This window comes from Protopterus annectens, chromosome 2.part0 (assembly GCF_019279795.1).
Source record: "Protopterus annectens isolate FY-2018-M chromosome 2.part0, PAN1.0, whole genome shotgun sequence".
Lineage (NCBI taxonomy): Eukaryota > Metazoa > Chordata > Ceratodontiformes > Protopteridae > Protopterus > Protopterus annectens.
The window spans coordinates 113,019,791-113,041,230 of NC_056728.1; the positions used below are offsets into that span (position 1 = coordinate 113,019,791).

Consider the following 21,440-nt stretch of genomic DNA (forward strand, 5'->3'; position numbering starts at 1 on the left):
GAAACCACTAGTCTTGTGGTAGATAGGCTACCTAATGTTTACCACTCCCACTGATAATCTAGAAGGCTTCCTTCCAACACAGAAAGATCTGGGTGCTCAGAAACTTATTAAACAGTCCTAGTCTGCAGGACCCCACATTGGATCTGCTCAACATTGCACAAACTCATGAATGCTGCTGCACCACTGCACATACTCATGAGGAGCAGTAGACTATTGCACATACTCATGAGCATCACTGCACTATTGCACATACTTGTGAGTGGCACTGCAACATTGCACATACTTGTGAACAGCACTGCACCACTGCACATACTCATGAGCATCACTGCACCATTGCACATGCTTGTGAACAGCACTGCACCACTGCACATACTCATGAGCATCACTGCACCATTGCACATACTCATGAGTGACATTGCAGCATTGCACATACTTGTGAGTTGCACTGCAGCATTGCACATACTTGTGAGCAGAAGTGCACATCTGCACATACTCATGAGGGGTACTGCATCATTGCAAATACTTATTTTGAATGCCATGATTCATGAGGTATAATAGGAGTGCTGCTAAGAATGTGACCATGCATGTGAACTCTCATGGGGCATCCTGTGATTTGAGCCTGATAAGTACCATTGTGTCTGAGCTGCACAGTGCCCATGACTGAGTACCCAAAGGTGACATCGAAGATGTAGAACTACAGATGTACACTTTTGGGTGGAACATGTCATTCAGTAGGTATGAATGGTATGCTGTGAGATGTAGCCACAGCCTATCTCTTTATACACCTGGTTATCTGCTGTAGTCTGTGCTATACACAGCCTCTCCTCAATTATATACTGTAGCTTACTTCAACACGTGACCTTGGAATACCACGACCCTTGCAGCATGTGTTCCCATGTTTCTTATGTTAACACCTTTGACTCCCCACAAGATATATGCTGATGGTGCAGTGCTATGCCAGTAGCATGGGTTACCACTTACAAGTACACAGTAATATCTGCCTCACTCTTACTGACATCCACCAGAGGGTTTGTTGCTGCTGTGATATTTACCAAACACGACTCCTTTCTTAACTTTGAAAAACTTCATGTCTTCAAAGGATTCATTGAAATTGCTCTGTTGTAGAATTGTATGGTTGCACAAAATGGTGCTGATGCTTTATGTTGTGATTACAATAAGTGGCATTTGTGCTAATGAAACCAATTAGCGTCACCCTCTGTGACTCGCTGTTGGTGCACACTGCTTTATAGAGCTGGACCATGGCCAAATGTGGCCCTAGGCATGGTAATGGATCACTCCCCCTCCCCCCACAGCTGTCTTCCCCACTGCCATTCTGTGTCATGTTACTTGGCTGTTTCTCCCGTTACCATAAACACTGTTCAGAGCTGTCACTGTGCACATACTATTTTCTTTACTTCTACAATGATTGGAAACATTTAAAGCTTTTATTTCATAATTTATAGCACCAAACACTGATAGCCATTTGCAAAACTAAACAATACAGGCCAACAATGAAAACAGACTTAGCATTAGCAGTAAACTTCTCTGCCCTTGAAAGTCACATTCATTGAAACAACACTGAAACCTACATTCAAAGAAAATGCATCTGACCAGTGGTGCATTAAGTTTATTATTTGGTTGTTTTCAAACAATAGGCCCTTTGCACACATTTTAAAACCATGCATACACGCATGTGTTCTTGGATGCACCATCCTGATTGTATTAAATTATATTCCTTGTAAAATAAAGCACCATTTGTTAGAGTATTTTAAATTTGTGGTTTTGAGCATTTTCCAGTAAACAATGAAATAAAATGTATGAACCAATAATGACAAAACTATCCATTACAGAACATTTCAACCACAAAAGGCAACTCAATATCAATCAATATATATATTTTTCTTCAGAAGTAAAAGTCATCTGAATAATTCCACATTAAAGAGATCTATAACCGATGAAGAGGTTTCTGATGGAAACAGCTTTACATTTCAGTGCTTCATGTACAAATCTGGTCCCTGCTGTCCTTGAAGACTAAATTGCCCATGTTACATTTAAAAATAAAATTGATAAGCTGGTAATATAGCAATAGGGAAAGGCTGTCATACTGACAACAGGTTCATAAGTACTAGGCATCTCATCCAAAGGAGAAAACACTGGTTTAAAAGCCTGCATTTGCACTTTTCCCATCTTTACTGTAACTAGTCTAGTCCAAATACAGATTTGCTGTATGTATCCAGGACTGTATGTAAGCTTCTGAGCCAGCAAGCCTTTCTGTGTTGGAGGGAAGGCTTTTAGCTTATCAGTGGGAGTGGTAAGCACTAGGTAGCCTATCTACCACAAGAGGAGTGGTTCTGGCCCAGAAATTGTAGTTTGTTGGCTGTTTGGGCAGTTTTTCCATCTCTTTCAACTTTCTGGTTTAAAAGCCCACGTTTGCACTTGTTTCCTGCCTTTCCTGTAACTAGTCTAGTCCAGATACAAATTTGCTGTATCCAGGACTGTTTGTAAGCTGCTGAGCAGTGCCAAAGTCTGCTTTTCAATTTTTTCCTTAGATCTGCTAGTTCTTTCCTCTTCTCCACTTTTGCTAGCTTATTAGTCTAGCGCTTTACCAGACTTCTTGTAGCAATTATTGTAGCACACAAAAATACTACCAGCACTAAATTCTGTACAAGGAAACAGCTCAAGTATTTATTATTAATGCCCACCTCTCCAGGTATGTCTAAAGGTCAGTTCCCAGTGCTTTCTCCTATTAACCTGGTGAACTTGGCATCCTGAGGCAATGTAGCGACTGCCTCATGTACACTGGACAACCCTCTCCTCCTACCTCTCAACACTCAGGCTTGTGAGAGATGCACTTCTATATCCAAACTGGAAGCCACATACTTTCTGGCAAAGACTGGAATAGCTGGTCAAGAGGAGAAAGTCAACACTTGCAATACACCACATAGAACACATAGCCCTCCAGAGGAGACACAAGCACTGCCTTCACCTAAAAACACAAACCACACACCCACCTTCGCGGACGCTCTCAATAAAAATCTACCCAAACTGCAGAGACCTCCAAGGCAGAAACTCACTCAACCACCACAACACAACACAAATCACGAGGCACATAACTCTCCTAAACAGTGTGCCACTCAACCAAAGCTCCTAAGGCAAAACAGCATGCCCAACACACTAATCATAAGTGATTCGATAGTGAGCCACACTGATGTCCCACTCACTAGGTTGAATAAGGAGAAAGTAACAGTCAGCTGCCTATCAGGTGCCAGGATCTGCCACATAACGCATGCACTCAGGTCCCTCAACAACAGGTACAAATATGACTTTGTCATTGTACATGTGGGTGTGAATGACCTGAGACGTACCTCCCTGGACTACATAAAAAGAGACATGGAGGAGCTACTGGATTATGTAGGCAAGGCAAATATGACCATAGCTCTGAGCAGCATCCTACCATCACCCAGAATGATACCACAGTACAAGCAGAAAATAATTGATTTCAACAATTGGCTAAGTTTCTGGTCTCATTCTAAGGGGATCCAGTATCTGTCTGCCTAGGATGGATGACATGAATGACAGACCTCGATGCTTTGCCAGAGATGGCCTGCATCTGTCACCCCTTGGTTTCTGGATACTCATCAAGGCTCTTGCCACCCTTATAGTGCCTTTTTTAGGCAGTGTTCCAAAGACCAAATTACCACCATAACAGCTACAAACAAATGCAATCTGAGGGTCATGCTGCTCAATGCTAGAAGTCTAAATCTCAAAATGCACTCGCTCAAAACACTCCTTAAAATAGAGAACATCAACATTTGTGCTGTAACATAGACCTGGTTCAAGGTAGCAGAAAGCACCCCTGCACTACCAGGCTAAAACTCATTCCATACCTTTCGGCCCCAGAACTTGGACCGAAGCTCCAAAGGCAGTGGTGTTTCCATATTCATAAAGGATGTGCACACCTCCAGACTGGTAGCCCAACATAATGCATCAGAGATACTTCATGTGCAGCTAACATTGGGCAAGACAATGATTCAGGTCATAGCCTGCTATAGGTCCCCAACCATGTCCCAAGACTCACACTCCATTTTCCTAAGCACCCTGGAGAATATTAGGGTCCAACCTAACACTCTCATACTGGGCGACTTCAACTACTCCTACATTAACTGGGAAAGCTACTCATGTACCAATACACTTGCCCAATGTTTCCTGGAATTCATTAATTCCAATGCCCTGGACCAGCTCATTCTTACCCCCACTAGAGGTAGCAACATTCTTGACCTGGTCATTACTAACATGGGTGACCATTGCTCTACACCAGTAGTCAACTCCTCTCAGGTTAGATCCGACCACAAACTAATCACCTTGGAAATCCACATCCCTCCCATCCCCCCACAAAGGTAACCACCATGAAAAACTTCTCCAAGGCTAACTTTAGGCTCCTAAAAACAGAGGTGGCTACCTTCACGGCACCCATGCAAATGGAGAATAGTTGCATGACCACCGAATCATACACCAATGCACTGTATGAACACGTACACAAATGCATGGATCTCACCATACCCAATAGAATCAAGACGCTGTCCTCCAAAAAAAGGAAGCCAATCTGGTGATCCCCTGCCATAAACATACTCTACAACAGAAGGAGGAAACTGATGTGGAATAAGGTGAAGTCCCAAGACTGGAAAAACTCCCTTATTAGCCTGAAGAAAAAGTTGAGATCCCTCATCAAATCCACTAAAGCTAGCTATGAAAACAGAATTGCAGCAGATAGTAAAGACAACCACAAGGCCTTCTATACTTATGTAAAGAATCTCCATGGCAATACCCAGATTTGCTCTGAGCTACTGCATAATGATACCTCTTATACCGAGCCAACAGATATTGCCAATATACTGGTCGACAGATTCAGTGCTAACTTCTCCCCCACCAAAGGACCGATCACAATACTAGTAGATTGCCAGGCACCCAGTATTAATGCTGCACAGGTTAAAACAGCACTGTCCAAGGCCAAGAATACAGTTTCTATGGGACCTGACAATATCCCTGGCTGTGTTCTACATAAACTACAGAGTGAACTGGCACGTCACCTGTGTGCCCTGTTCAATCACAGCCTCACCTCAGGCTTTGTTCCTACCAAATGTCACACTGCTACAGTCATCCCTCTGCACAAAGGAGGAGCAGCTATAGACTCTGGGAACTATCGCCCCATTAGCCTGACGAGTCTGATATGCAAAGCTATCGAACGTATCATCATGGACCTAATGAATAAGGATATAGGGAACCTCCAACCTCTGGATCCCACACAGTTTGGTTTTGTGAAGGGTAGATCATGCCTGCTCAACCTGGTCAACTTCTTTGAGTCAGTCATCAGAGCTGTGGATGAAGGCAAGGTGGTTCATATAGCCTACCTTAATCTGGCCAAGGCCTTTGATAACATTCCCCACTCAGGAATCATAAAAAACTCACTAAGCTAGGCATCATCCCCTGTATCACTAGGTAGGTTGCAAACTGGCTCACAAACAGAACCCAGAGTGTTAAAGTAGCTGACTTGAAGTCAGACTGCTGACCAGTCACAAGTGGATTCCCACAGGGTTTGGTCCTAAGTCCTCTCCTGTTTAGTATCTACTTCTCTGAAGTCCAGGCTAACATGATGGGACTCTGGCTGAGAAAGTTCACAGACAATTGCAAGTTGGTAGCTATTATTAACTTCCCAAGTGATGTTGACACCCTACAGAAAGGCTTCACTGAGACCAACAACTGGTGTCAGATCCATGGCCTTAAGCTCAATGCCAAAAATGCATCATCATTGCCTTTGGGAAAAACCCAATTCTCATGAATTACCACATCGATGGTAGTCCACTAAACACAGAAGGCATTACAAGAGATCTGGAAACACAGGTTGACAGCAACCTCTCTTTTGCCCAGCACATTGCCACTGTGGTCAGAAAGTCCTTCTATGTGGCATATCTCATTACTAAGGGTTTTGCATCCAGGAAGAAAGAGGTCATTGTCTCCCTCTACTCATCCCTCATTAGGCCAATCATAGAGTACAATGTCCTATTTGGCATGTACCTCACTAGACCTGTAAGGACTGGAGAGTATGCAAAAATACCTCACAAAGAGGATCCTAGGCCTTAAACACTTGTACTATATGGACAGACTCAAAAAACCCCAACTATTCTCTGTCTCATATCGCCTACTTAGAGGCGATCTCTGCTTGACTTACAAAGCCATGTCTGACCCAGCTCTGTTAGAAATACTACAGCTAAAGAAATCCCAATCCCCCTGCACCACATGCTCTAGAGACCTCAGCCTCATTATCACAATCAACAGAACATGCTGGAGGGACAGGTTCACAACCCAGAGTCTGCCAATGCTATGGAATAGACTTACCATACATGTCAAACAGAGCAACTCACTGGCCCTCTTCAAGAGAACTCTTGAGGAGTGGATGGGAAATAGAAAACTCACCCCAGGGCTCACTTCAGTGGCTGTACTCGACAGAGGCACCAGGAACCAAGGTCGGGTGGCACAGTGCCAAAATAATCATATGGGCTAGGCTTGTAAAGGCTCCAGTGCCATTAGTCTAGTACACATCTATGAACTTATGAGTGCAGCACCCCCATCCACCCTTAAAGGGCAGTCCAGTATCAGCACTATGCTACCTGTTATGCTAATAACACTGCTTTCAAATTTTATAGCACAAACACTGATGATGGCCATTTCCTAAACAAAACAGTTTCACATTGAAAACAGACTTAGCATGAGCAGCGGTAATCTTCTCTCCCTTATAACTCACAATTACTTGAAAATGCATTGGAACTCAACATTTAGTGAAAATACACTAAGACTCAACATTTTGAAAATACACTGAAATTCAACAGTCCCCAAACATGCACCAGCTGATGACAGTTTGGTAGTTGGTGTAGAGGATTCAGACACTAGTCTCTTATCATCAAAATACAGGGCTTGATCCAAAATAAGTTAACCAACCTGCCATCCCTAACTGGGGTATTGCGCACACACACAACACACACACACACACACACACACACACACACACACACACACACACACACACACACACACACACACACACACACACACACACATATCTAGCTCACTGTCTACATTTGAAAACTGCACTCATGAAATCCAAGCATTTAACTGTGCATGCATGTTTAGTGTGACACATTCATAGACAATACAGTAAAGATGCAAACAGGGTGTATCCTTAAAGAAGAAATGCAACAAATGCACTCTCATTCTTAAAGAAGAAATGTAAGTCTTGTGGCAGCCTAGCTGTAGATAGGGCTAGTGGGCCCCCCAAGTTGGTGGGCCCTAGGCAGCTGCCAGGTCTCCTAGTGCTGGATGCAGCTTTGCTGCTTTATACATACATGCTTATACAAGCCATGCACCCATACTTCTCAACTATCCTAAACTTTGTGGAAAGTAATGATTTTTAGTGTTAGCAGGCTGCTATGAAATAACAAGTGGTTCCTCTAAATTATGATTTTCAGTCACAGGAATTAAGATTCAGAAAACTTGTAGGTATCCATGTTAGCTTGCCTTAAGCAGGCTCCATGTTGTGTTTGTGTTCCTATATTTCCATGATTTCCTGAGTAAAGTGCAATGAGCAGGTAGTGCCATTGTGAATGGAACTTGTAATTACTTTATGTGTAGGGCCCTTAAGGGGATTTTAGTCCTTGTATACTTCTTTGGCTTTTGTATAAATGCTACAACAAAACTAAGGACACTTGTGGCTCTATTAATCAAGTAAATTATAGTTTATTGTGAAGGTGAAGAGTCACTTTTAGGCATGGCACAGCAGAATGAATAACAGTGTATTGTCATCTAAACAGTTCAAGCCAATTGGCTGAAGTTAGTTTGTACCCTAGCCATATACTGACACTCAGTGTGCTGCAAGTACTGAATTTTATTTTAATCTAAAGCTTTAAATTACTGTCAATAAATTGCAAGAAGGTTATATATCTGAGGTGCACAGCTGAAGAAGAGTCTCGCATTAATAATGTTACTGTTGCTTGGTAGAAGAAAAGTTCCAGGAGTTACATAATGCTGCTTACCTCTGCAGAGTTTTAGCAGCAGTATTTAATTGCTTAGTAGTCATTTAAAGTGGTTAGATATACCTTAAGAGTCTTTGTGCAGCTATTCTGAATGGAGGCTAGCAAGGCAATGAAAAGCTAGTACACTCCTTGCAGATAGCTCTCAGGTACTGTGCCTGATTTCACAGAATGCCCCTGTTGTTTGCTTTATTGTTTTGGTGTGCTGCTTACCTTTCTTTCCATATCATTGAAGAGTATTTGAGTGTATTACATATTTTCAACTGCACAATAAGCTGTTTGCGCAAGAGAATAGAACACAGCATCTGCTAAAAATGGGTTGTGCCCAGCTGGACCTTCAAGGCTGAAAAATATTATCAAACTAATAAATAAGTAAATACATGGCCACACACACACGCACACACACACACACACACACACACACACACGCACACACGCACTCACACACACAAACACACACACTCACACACACACACACACACACACATAAATACATACGTAAATATATAAATTGTGATACTGTAAAATGAGATAAAATTCAATGGCTATTATAATGTGGAATTGTACAATAAACATCAGAAAGTAGTGGCATTGCAGACATACACTCATGGTGACAAAACCACAATCAGAAATAATGTTATAGAAAATAGTGGCAAACCATAGAACTGCTTTTGTTGAAAGAAAACATCAGTTTACTAATTTATTATAAATTGCATATGAAGGGTAGCAGAAGTTATGGCAGTAATCCTTTACAATATCTACAATTCCATTTTACAGTTAGTCGGCTTTGAAAGTATATTGAAAATCATGTTAAGTGAGGACTGTCAAGTAAGAAATCAATACAAATTTTTCTTCAATTTAAGGCCAAGGGTGGAAAAGGCACTGTCATAATTTTGATAGCTTTGTAACTAAGGTGGATTGAAGGGTTGTTGGTGATCAGATGTGATTGCAGTACTTACATTCTTTCAAACCATGGGTGACACTGCTTCTACTTAAATGAATGCTTGTACTGCAGTTGCATTTGTGCTTACAGGAGCTCAGGAGTGGAGGTTTTAGTCCTCAGCTTAGGGAACACCTTTTCTTTTTTTGGTCCAAAAATTTGGACTGAGAGGAGTGCAGCCTGGAGAACTGCCCTGGACACAAAATGACCTAGCTAAGTCTCATAGTGTTGATTTGGGTGTAAAGATTTCTAAAGAAGGTATTATATAACCAGTTAATAATTAGAAGAAGATATATTTCACTCTATCCGTGATTTTAGTACTGGACACTTATCATGGATATAGAGAATAGTATGTGCCATTTTTAGGTAGTTATTGTATGATACTGGCTAAATTTATATGGTGTTTTATTTAAGTAATGTAAACTGAAGGAGGCCTTTTTGTATGATCATTAGTGAATACATACATTCTTTTGTTAGCTTGCTGTGATTTGACAATTATTACAGTGCAACTTTCCTCCACTTCATCCAGTGCAAACTGGATGAGATTCTATCTGGTTTAGTTCAGCTCACCAACATTTAACTCTTCAATTGCTGTTATAAATCAGAAGTCACTGGTAGTGCAGTTTTGAAACATCAATATTTTTCCAAGATTTCATTTTTGTCATGTTGGGATGACTGTGTATATATGTTTTGAGTGTGGTGAGATACTTGCTGTCTTAATATGGGATGCAGAGGGTGAAAAAATGCTTACATGAAATTTTCTGACAAGAATGGAGACATTATGGGTGACAACAGCTATTACCATCGGAAGAGAGTAGACTCATAGGAGCAAGTTGAAAACAAAAAGGCAAAAGGTTTTTGCTGAGAGCATAGCATTGTGCACAGACCCAGAGAAAGTAGCAGAATAAGTGATAGCACATGGCAAATAAGTCACTGAACAGAACTGCCATCTCAGGGGAAGACATATTAGAAGACACTAATTTCTTCACCTTACCTGGGTTGAGTAACCCAGAAATGCATTGCCAAATTTAGTTGGGATGTGGCATCTAATGGACTAGAACAAATTCCTTTTTCTAGTTAGATTCATAGATTTAACATGCTATTTAGATTGAAGGAATTGATTTGAGTTGAATGCTACTTATTACATTTAACTACACAAGGCTTTCTTCTTGATGACATTGTTTCCTAGCATAGCCATACGTGGCTAGTTTGATTTCAGGGCTGGCACAAGTTAGATTATAGGCCTTTTCTCTTGCATCTATGTGGTGCCATACTGATACTGAGGACCTAACGAATGTTACAGAAAACCCCATCCAGAAAGGAGTAATTAGATAGCAGGATCAAGGTGAGGCAAGAGCTCCTGAAAACCCAAATGCACGGATTACATTTAATCAAAACAAATTTATTAAATTAAACTACCTATCCATACAGGAGCATCTAGTAACAGAACAGAGGTATGGCAAGAGCCTACAAACACCCCAGTGCTTTGCTGGCACAAGGTGGGATTTTATGGGTGCACATTTGAAGGCATGCAAAGTAATGCTTAGTGTACAAAAGTTATTTATTCATTTGGTGACATTTAGCTCACCAAAGTGGTAATAATTCTGGCTAGCTTTTGTAAATAACATCATTACAAGGAATTGAAACAGAAACTCGCCTAATTGCAGTCCATTTTAATATATTGCAGAATTCAGACACTTTAATGATCTTTCTGATCAGGCTAACTTACCATTTACTGTAATGACATTTGACATTATTACAGTAACTGTATAAACTGTTTTATTTTGCAACCATTAAACCAAAAAGAAGATATATATGGTTAACCTTTGTTTCTTTTCTTTTCTTTTGCAGTATCACAACAAATGTGCCTCACATATAAAACCAGAATGTGATGGTGGCCAGTTAAAAGACCATATTTTACTTCCTTCACATATATGTCCTGTGGTTTTGGTAAGGCTTCCGTTCTTTTCTTGACACACTTCTGTATGATCTGTGAAGGCTGAGAATACCCCTGCATAACAGCAATGTTCCTGGCAGTCTGTCTTTCATTAAATATCAATTTTAGTTTTGACTGTAATAAAAAGTGGAGATAAATAATCAGAATTAGACTCTAGACTAGACTATGAACTGATGTGTCATATGAAAGGAGCTGTTATAATTTTCTGTTAAAACAGTAATAACATTCCGTCATATTACAGTCGATGTTACAGTGCTGCTTTTCAGGTAGGACTAGTTTATTGCCTAAATACTGAATTGAGATCTATACCAGCAAGCTTAGTAGTGAAAGCCAGGGATCAACAAAAATGACATTTTTGTGATGTTATAAAATACTCTAAAATGGGCCAGAAAAGCTGCCAGCTTATCTAAATACAGGTTGATATTAAGGAATTATCATTTATTTCTGTAGAGTGTTCCTCTACATAAAAAGGATATGTTAAAGATTTTACTGGAGCACATCTCTGTGATATTTATACTTGTTTTCCTTTTTTGTTTGCATCAGGCGGATGCCTTTCTACTAGTCTTATAAATGTGATGATGAAATCACTGGCAAAATGTTCTCTTCTGCTTTCTCTCTTTTGCTATATAGCAGCTCTGGCCATGTTATGCGAGTGAGGAACTTCCTGCTGCCACTTCCTGTTTCTTGCAAATTTGCAGTTTGAATGACTGACTCAGTACAGATGTTGCAGTGCATTTCAGAGACAGTAGTACTGCAATGAATAGCTGCTTATGGAGAATAAATATATCAAAGTTACACAGATGGCGTATGAAAAGGATGGTTATTCTCTTGCTACAGGGACATTAGTGTGTGAGCCCCATCACTTCCCCAGTGCACGAAGATCTAAAAAAATATTATACTAGCCTTCCATCATGTGACCAGTATTCAAGTACTGCTGTACCAAAGGATCATCATAAACACCCCCATGGGCACTGGTGGGCTGTGCTTGGCTGCATTACAGGCCAGTATGAGGTTAGAAAACATCATAACTCAAATACTAAATTTAAGTATATACCAATTACAAAGTACAAAACCCAAATAAGACACAGATGAGTCCTTCTATCGTGGAATGAGAAATGAGCATATGATTCACTAATGTTTTGAACTACATTGCTAATTGCTATATATTGGATCATGTTTTTGCGTTGTGCACAGCCATCCAAGTTATGCAGCACTGTATGATCTCTTCCTAGTTGAGCATGAGAAAGTGTGCATGCATGTATGGGTTTACAGTACTGCCATACTGTGTATCCTCTATATACTGGTAAGATACACTATACTTCCTTCATATTGGCTGTTCACCAAACAGTCCTATTGTGCACCCCCTGCACACTGCTATAACACCTTTCCCAAAAGTAGCTTGCTTACTCAAGCATTCTAACCATACCTCTCTGTGTACTATGATAAAGAATAGAATTAAGGCATGTGATGCTATGCAGTGGTATTCCATACCACTTAGTGGTTAGGTTCTCTGCCTCTCACCTCCAGGCTGTGGGTCACTCCTGTCCTACAGTCACTGTCCACATGGATCATGGCTCCTCCTTCTTCTTCCTCTGCTCTTCCTCCCCCTGCCATTGCCCCTCTGCCCATGACTACTCAAAGGGTTTTTCTCTGGGTTCTCTGGTTTTCTCCTAATCCCATTGTGTGTAGATGGATACACTAAATGCACAAATGTATGTAGGTATATGCCGTTGCCTTTGTGGCCTGGATCATGACTTTTTAAGGTCCAAAACAGGCCCATTTATTTATATAGTAAACTGATAAATATGTAAATAAAAGTAAATGTAAAAAAAAAAATTCCTTGCTAACACTTAAAATACTATGAGACTGAATGAATCATATCCAGATAATGTTTCCAGAACAGCTGTGATAAGACACAGTTGCTCCTTCTCTCTTTCCATTCATTATTCTCCTTTCTGAATGACTAAAGTACTCTTTAAATGCAATAATACGTAGATTTTACTACTATGTACCCTTTTTTGTAATAAACCTCCTCAGAAATGCTACGCTGCTCTTTGAGTGCATGTGTTCACAGTTTACACTGCTCTCTGCCCTTTAATTTGACAGCCATTCCATACCTTAAATATCTCCTGTATCCTTTGCAGTTAAGGGTGTACAGCTTATCTCCTATTGATGTATTACTCATACAGCCCCCTCTACGTGCATCTTCATCTTTGAACCCCATAATGTGCATAATCCCCTCTTTGTACATCTTCATCCTTTGAACCCCGTAATGTCCATAGTCCCCTCTTTGTACATCTTCATCCTTAGAACCCTGTAATGTGCATAGTCCCCTCTTTGTACATCTTCATCCTTTGACCCCCGTAATGTCCATAGTCCCCTCTTTGTACATCTTCATCCTTAGAACCCTGTAATGTGCATAGTCCCCTCTTTGTACATCTTCATCCTTTGAACCCCGTAATGTCCATAGTCCCCTCTTTGTACATCTTCATCCTTAGAACCCTGTAATGTGCATAGTCCCCTCTTTGTACATCTTCATCCTTTGAACCCCGTAACGTGCATAGTCCCCTCTTTGTACATCTTCATCCTTTGAACCCCGTAATGTGCATAGTCCCCTCTTTGTACATCTTCATCCTTTGAACCCCGTAATGTCCATAGGCCCCTCTTTGTACATCTTCATCCTTTGAACCCCGTAACGTGCATAGTCCCCTCTTTGTACATCTTCATGCTTTGAACCCCGTAATGTGCATAGTCCCCTCTTTGTACATCTTCATCCTTTGAAACCCATAAGGTACGTAGTGATCACTACTCTGGATCTTACCACATCCCCTTCCTTTCAGCTTTTGGTGTCATGCACTGCAGAGACATTCAGCATACTGAACTGCTACTCTGTGTACCATTCAGTTCACCTGTTAAGTATGATGCAGTAAGAAACTACTGACAGTTCACCTGTTTTAAATCAAGTGTGACTTTTCTGTAAATTTAACGCCTCTCATACTATAAATGGTGAAAGGTATAGATGTTGTATATGACAGTTCACCGTACTGCTTTTAATCAAGTGTGACTTTTATGTAAATTTAATATCTCTCAGTTATATTTGATGTGCAGTATGGAGGTTGTATCTTAATCCTGCCCTTTTATCCATAATTTTCTTTCCTAAAAAGTGTTAAAGGTCTTAACAAATGCCCTGTGTGGCAAAGACATTGTCTCTTTTTGCTATGCCCCCAACAATCCAGCCAACAGAAGTAATATTTATTTGCTTTGGACAGAGCTATGTAAATATTTTCTTTCACAGTTCCTTTGACTCATTTGCTGTTCCATACTTCACCTTTTTACTGTGGTATCTTCACTTAGTTTATGGGAAGTGACTTGGTTTAAATGCTAGTGACGTGTTTTATATTTCATGTGTCAAGGGTGGGAAATGAGTACTCCAAGCATTACCCAACAGGAAACGTATGTATCAACCCATTTTTGCTCTGAAATTCAACTCACATGAAAAGATTAACCATTTCAAACCATTTTATTCTAGAGTAGCTATCACTTCAGCAGCTGTATAAATGTTGATGGTTCATGACTATTTTTACTTTTGCAAGGTAAACAGAAGTGCACATATATTAAAAGCATTTAACCATATAGAAAGTTGGATTACATTGTAGCTGGAGCATAACAATATGGATTAAAGATATCTGGGGATAAAATAGTAATTTACAAAGAAGATGTGGAAATGAAGACAAAATTGTACACCACATTCCAAATGTTTTGTTAGGGAATGTTTAGGGGTGCTGCATGTTAGATGGTAAAACAGGAAATTTGCCAGTCTCTGTAAATTAAGGAACTGTTTTGCTGAACTATCATTAGTAGTAACTGCAAAAATAATAAAGGAAATAAAAAGATTTTTTTAATAAAGAATGTTTTTTATTGAGTCATTCCAAAAAGTAACAAAATAAGGAGGACGAGGGAAAGCTTTGCAAAAGAAACACAGCCAAGCTGATTTTAGAAAAGCATTCGAGGCTGGTTGGTGGTGCAGTGGTAGCGTTGTTGCCTCACAGCAAGAGGTTTTCCCGTTCGATTCTCGACTGGAGTGTGGGGAGTGCCTTCTGTGTGGAGTCTGCATGTCCTCCCCACGGTTGGGTGGGTGTTCGAAAGACATGCATAAATGGGCGTGCCTTCGTTGAAGGTTGAACGTCGAGCTGGCACCTCTACGTTCGTCAAAATCTACTGCCAATCATTAGCAGACCGGAGTTCCGCTGTGGCAACCCCTAACTGGGAAAAGCCGAACTACAACAACATTCGAGGCTGGTTTTGCTGATTCCTGATACTTTTTCCTGGTACCTCATTATCACAATCAGCAAACCCAGCCTCGAATGCTTTTCTGAAATCAGCTTGTCTGTAATTCTTTTGCAAAGGTTTCACTCTTTTTCCTTATTTTTTACTTTTTAGAGCAACTCATTAAAAAGCATTCTTTATTAAAATAATTATTTATTTATTATTGATTGATTTTAATATTTTTAGTTTTTAAGTAAAATATGTGTCCCTCTGTGGTTCTTTTTAAATAAAATATATGTCTGTTTGTGATTCTGTCACACTCCTTGATAAACACAGTAAGAAGGCAATTAGCGAGACAGTGGAAAAAATGGCGACGAGAATCTCTGCATTTTTTCTGGTGTTTCACGAGGAGCATTACAGAACCAGAGAGTAGCTTTCTTCTACTTTAGAAAATGCATATTAACTCACACTCACTTATTCTGTCATTTTCTCAAGTGAATAATATTTTAAAAGTGTCCCTGATTAGTTATGAATTTTCCCTGACTCTTTTGAGATTTATCCTTGATTGTTTGAGAACTATGATGCAGTGAGCTGAAATAAATGAAACAATTTCTCAAAATGCATGGCTTCCTCTCGAAGTCCATGAAGCAGTGGTACTTCCTTTTTGTTAGTGACCCGTGTGTGAAAGATTTAATCAGTAATAGCAGAATATGTACCACCAAAAGTGGTACGCATTAGTCATCTGGTACATAGCTGTATGTATAGATTTGGTGGTATACAGCATTGCCCATCACAGCTGTACTGACTTGGCGATAAACAACACCAGTCATGACAGCTGTACCGATTTAGTAGTTATTCAGTCATTACAGATTTTTGTGTGTGTGTGTGTGTGTGTGTGTGTGTGTGTGTGTGTGTGTGTGTGTGTGTGTGCATGCGTGTGCAGGAAATTATGCAGGGAGATGTGATGCTGCAAGAAGTGGTCTTGTATTGTGTTTTTGGGACTCAGTGTGTGTGTGTGTGTGTGTGTGTGTGTGTGTGTGTGTGTGTGTGTGTGTGTGTGTGTGTAGGAAATGATATAGGGAGACGTTATCACAGACTGCAGAAACCATTATTTGCTGCAAGAAGCATTCCTATATTGTTGTGTTTTTGAGACTTTGTGTGTGTGTGTATGTGTGTGTGTGTGTGTGTGTGTGTGTGTGTGTGTGTGTGTGTGTGTGTGTGTGTGTGTGTGTGTGCGTGTGTGTGTGCATGTGTACATGGAGGAAATGATGTAGGAAGATTGAGATTGTGTGTGTGTGTGTGTGTGTGTGTGTGTGTGTGTGTGTGTGTGTGTGTGTGTGTGTGTGTGTGTGTGTGTGGGTAGGTGAGTATAAATCGTGTAGAGAGATGTGATCACAGACTGCAGGAACCATTATTTGCTGCAAGAAGAGGTCTTGTATTGTGCTTTCGGGATTCAAGAATCCACATTATAAGGTCTTCCTAGCAGTAATTAAGAGTAAGCTGATAGGGGGTGGAGAGGCCGGATGATGATGTAACTCAGTGGGTGTTGCTTCAGCAAACAGTCAATACAAAAAGCATGAGAGAACCACAGAGAGACAGAGGCACAAAGCCAATTTCAATAAAATGCATTCTAAAAATAAATGCATGTGCATTTCCTTTGTTTGTTTATGATTTATATAGTGACATGATGATGTTTATAAGTAAAAAATCAAAAATGGTTTTGCATAGAAAAAGTGGTGGTTTTGCATAGTAAATGGAAAAAATCTACCCTTTTATCATGCATAGAAAGATTCTTCTGGTGTTTTAGAATGACAACTGTTGCAGTTATGGCATAACACAATCACACTGAGTGGTACAGTGGTTAGGAATGCTGTTTTATAGTATTCAGTCCTTCATTTCAACTTACAGTTGCAGCAATTTTTGTGCAGAGTTTACATGTCTTGTATTTTTGGAGTGATACAGTTTCATACCACATCCCAAAAATGTGCCATAGTTGAATTGAGGCCCCCAAAAGTTTCCCATTGGCGTGCATATCATGTAATAGTGAGTGAGTAAGACTGTGTGTGCATGTGCATGTGTATGAGTGTCCTGTGATGGACTGGTGTCCTTTTCCGGATTAGTCTGTCTGCCTTGCTCTCAGAAATTCAGTATGGCCAGAATCACCTTTAAAATAAGGTTCTTACAACCAGATGTGTGCACACCACATGCATTATTTTATCACATAAAATAAAAAAAACAGACGTTACGAACAATAAAAAGGTTTAGCACTTTCATCCTTCATGACAGACTAGACTTCCTCAAAACCAGACTTGCTCACAAGTTAGACAAGGCTTGTTTGATGTTAAAGATGAAATTAAAATGTGGCTAGTGATTCATACAAAGACTGGGTGAGGTCCTATACATACAGATGCTTAAGTCAGGACTTGGCAGTAAAGGAAAATAAAGCTTAGCATTCAAGCATTGCCATGAGGAAGAACTCCTGCAGTCAAAAATATCCTTGCCTCACAAAAGTTCAACAACTTCTACTTGAATATGACAACATCAAATGTGTTATTTTTAGTAACCTGATACATTATTTGCTGTTCACCAAGAAATGTACTGAGGATGAATTCCAAGAGAGGCTTCGCTCAGCTGGAAAGTTGTACACATCATAAAAAACAAAAGAATCCTTGGTATATTTCTTGGTTACTGGTTTTATTTTGGCTGTGGTTGTGTTTTGTGACATTAGTTGCTATTACACTGGGGAAGTAAGAAAATCACCCTGTCAGCAGTTGAGTGCAGCTGTTTGGAAATTTTGATTAACCCACAATAAAAAGACATTCATGTACAAACTAGCATGTATATGAAATCAGCAGTAAAATGAAATCTCTTCTTTCATTCATGTTAGCATCTGTGTCCCCAAAGATCCATCCTTGGCCCCATACTCTATAATATCTTTATAATTGACAAGCAAATCACCAAAAAGCAGTCTAAAGAGGCAAAAGTACTGAAATAGCGTAATTCAGCACGCACTTTATTGCAAGGTTGACTTTTCAGTCCACAGTTCCAAATACACGGAAAAACGTAACTTTACAGTTCATACATCACCGGAACCTATACAGTCCACAGTTCCGATAAGCACAAACACAGATGAGTTTTCAGCCCACAATTTCACTAGAACAGTAACGCAATTCACTGCTACAATGCGTTTTCGTCTGCGATGACTTCCTCAGATGGAGATGCATACCCATATAATACCCAGCTTTTTATACTTATTTTAATTTTGTAATTTTATAATTGACTTTAACACAGCCAGTAAAACCACATGTATTGTACAATAACTGATGATTCCAAACTCATCGGTTCAGCCTAAAACATTGACATCTTACAAAAAATTACACAAGAATCTTTTAACCTTGTAGGAACACAGCTATACAACTGTCAGCTGTTCCTCAATGCTAAAAAGTCTAAATGAATTCTCTTCACCTCTGAAGAATTTCAAGCCCAAAATGCCACCTTCTCCGTAAGTTCCTCAAACCTCATTAAAATCAAAATTGTGCAGTACATATGTCTCCTACAAGTCCATATAGATGAATTGATAAAATATGAAGTTTGAGCACCCCTTTCAATGTTGTTGTTGTCTTTTGGCTTTTCCCGGTTAGGGGTCACCTCAGCGGAACTCCGGTCCACTAATGATTGGCAGTAGATTTTCACGAACGCCAAGGTGCCAGCTCGATGTTCAACCTTCAACGAAGGCACACCCATTTACGCATGTCTTTCAAATGCCCACCCAACTGTGGGGAGGACATGCAGACCCCACACAGAAGGCACTCCCCACACTCCAGCCAAGAATCGAACGGGAGAACCTCTTGCTGTGAGGCAACAACACTACCGCTGCACCACTGCGGTAATACATACTTAAAAAAATAATAAAAGAACTCAGCAGAAACAACTGATCTACCTGTACAGGCTCAAAGCCTACCTGACTAATTCTGCACACATAAACAAGGCAAATACCTTCCTTCTGTACACGCTTATCTTCTCTGTAGCTGTTTTTATCAAGTTACAGGCCACATAACAGCATTAACTGGAACAGTGCTACAACAATGTAGCCAGCTTTCCTACTGATGTCCCTCATAGAACTCACCACTATATGGCACTTAAATAGTTGCACTGACTTCAACTACTTCACTTTCTTACATACTCCCTGCTCTTCATAACCCATAACCTCATCGGTAAACCCCTAAAATATCAAGCCCTGACAAATATCATTCATCCTTACAATCCCTCAATATCCTTTCTCTCTACTGATAAACTCCTATTACTAATAACTTAAGCTAACAACTCTACTGGAAACTTTCTGTACTCAAACTGTGAATTTAATCTCTGGAATTTTAGCCCTCTCTCTTAAAGAAGGCCTTTCACTGAAGTTCATCAAAACACTAAAGTCTCATCTAATGAACTCATGGTACTGCCTCTGATCATGTCCTGGTTAACAGTAGTTAGATGAGGGTAACATATAGCAGTCCTTCCTCAGTTACTGATGATGTATCCTCTTACTAGAGTAGACCTCAGTTCAATATTTCCTCAATTCTTCCTTTATATTGTCGTGTTCCCCACACTCTACCTCCCCCTCTATTCTTTGCTGCTATATCCCATTTTTTACCCAGTACTATACTGCCATCTTTGCTTTTTACTTTTTTATTGCTATTTCCCACTTTAACATTGTGTCACAATGTTTTATGTCCTCACAGATGTGTCAGTCTTAAGTCTGTATATCTCTCACATTGTCATTTTTACTCTTGCTTCCAAGCACATTTCATAGTAATAGTGATTTCATTCTTATTTATAATTGTCTTGATGAATTGTATCTCTTTCATTGTGTATGTACATATACTACTTTGCATAATTACGGTGTAAAATTTTAAGCCACATACAACTGTCATATCAAAGAAGTGTACTTGTCATGTATGTCAAATTTTTAATTTATGTACTTTATTGTACAACCTTTTATGTGGAGTTTTTCTTCCCAGGCTTCCATTGAAAAGGGGTCTTATTACTCAGTCAAACTTTCACAGTATGCAAAAGCAATAAACAAACAAACAAACAAACAAATAAAAGTGATAAAAAGTCCAAATCTGTCTCAATTAACTTTGCAAGGTTAGAAACTATAGTCCTATAAATAGCACATTTTATTTGGGGATGGTCACTGTAGTAATACAGAATTGGTAAGATCTAACCATAAATTAATCTCACTGGACATCCATATCCTGTCCCCACCCACAGCCAAGGAAACCACGGTGAAGAACTTCTCAAACGCAAACTTCACACTTCTCAAAACCAAGGTGGAATCCTTCAAAGCCCCCGGGCCAGTGGAAAATCCGTCCCAAACCACAGAATCCTTTACAAACGCATTCTATGGACACCTACAGGAATGCATGGATCGTGCTTTCCCAAATAAAACCAAAACTCATTCCTCCAAAGGCAGGAGACCTGTCTGGTGGACCCCAGCCATAAATAAGCTATACAACAGAAGGAGGAAGCTACTACATGATAGAGCAAAATCCCAAAAAGGGAAGGCATCTCTGATCAGTACTAGCAAGAAACTACGATCCCTCATAAAATCATCTAAGGCCAGCTTCAAAAGAAAAATTGCACAAGACGCTAAAGATAAGGCCTTCTTTAGTTATGTTAGAAACCTGGGTGGCAACTCCCAGATATGCTCTGAGTTAGTGCAAAATGACAAAAAATACACTGAACCCACAGACATTGCCAACATCCTGGCAGACAGGTTCAGTGCAAACTCCCCTCCTTCCTCCCCCCATGAACCTATGAACCTATGAACATATTGGTTTTCATTTTCTGTCCAATATTTCTAAACTATGCCTATTTTCCCACTGTGGAACCAACACAGATGTATGAAAGTAGTAGACGAATACTAGGCTAACTGCCCTGAAAGGCTATTTTGTGCCTAGCCAATAACTTGAGGTTAAAATCAACCCTGTATATTCTCTTTATGAGGTGAAGACCTAAACTGTTTTTCTATATCCATCCTGTGAGGTAGGTGGCAGTATAGGGCCTAATAGGTTCATAGGTTCATAGGTAGATACTAGGCTATCTGCCCTAGGGCATTTATAAGCCTAGCCAGAGTGTATTTGGCTTCCGCCTCCCTATTAGATTAGCCTACTGTGCCTCTGTAAAGTAGGTCACAGAAGGT

The 21,440-nt window shown here is 40.0% G+C and overlaps 1 protein-coding gene across 3 annotated transcripts in view; it reads left to right on the forward strand.

Moving 5' to 3' along the window:
- The window catches only part of LOC122792986 (diacylglycerol kinase beta-like), a 4,078,579-nt gene that overhangs the window by 2,186,287 nt on the left and 1,870,852 nt on the right, over positions 1 to 21,440 (forward strand). For all 3 annotated transcript variants that reach the window (XM_044060599.1, XM_044060600.1, XM_044060601.1), the window contains one exon: positions 10,873 to 10,971. In XM_044060599.1, the coding sequence (XP_043916534.1) occupies positions 10,873 to 10,971 (99 nt within the window). The remainder of the gene's footprint in view (positions 1 to 10,872; positions 10,972 to 21,440) is intronic.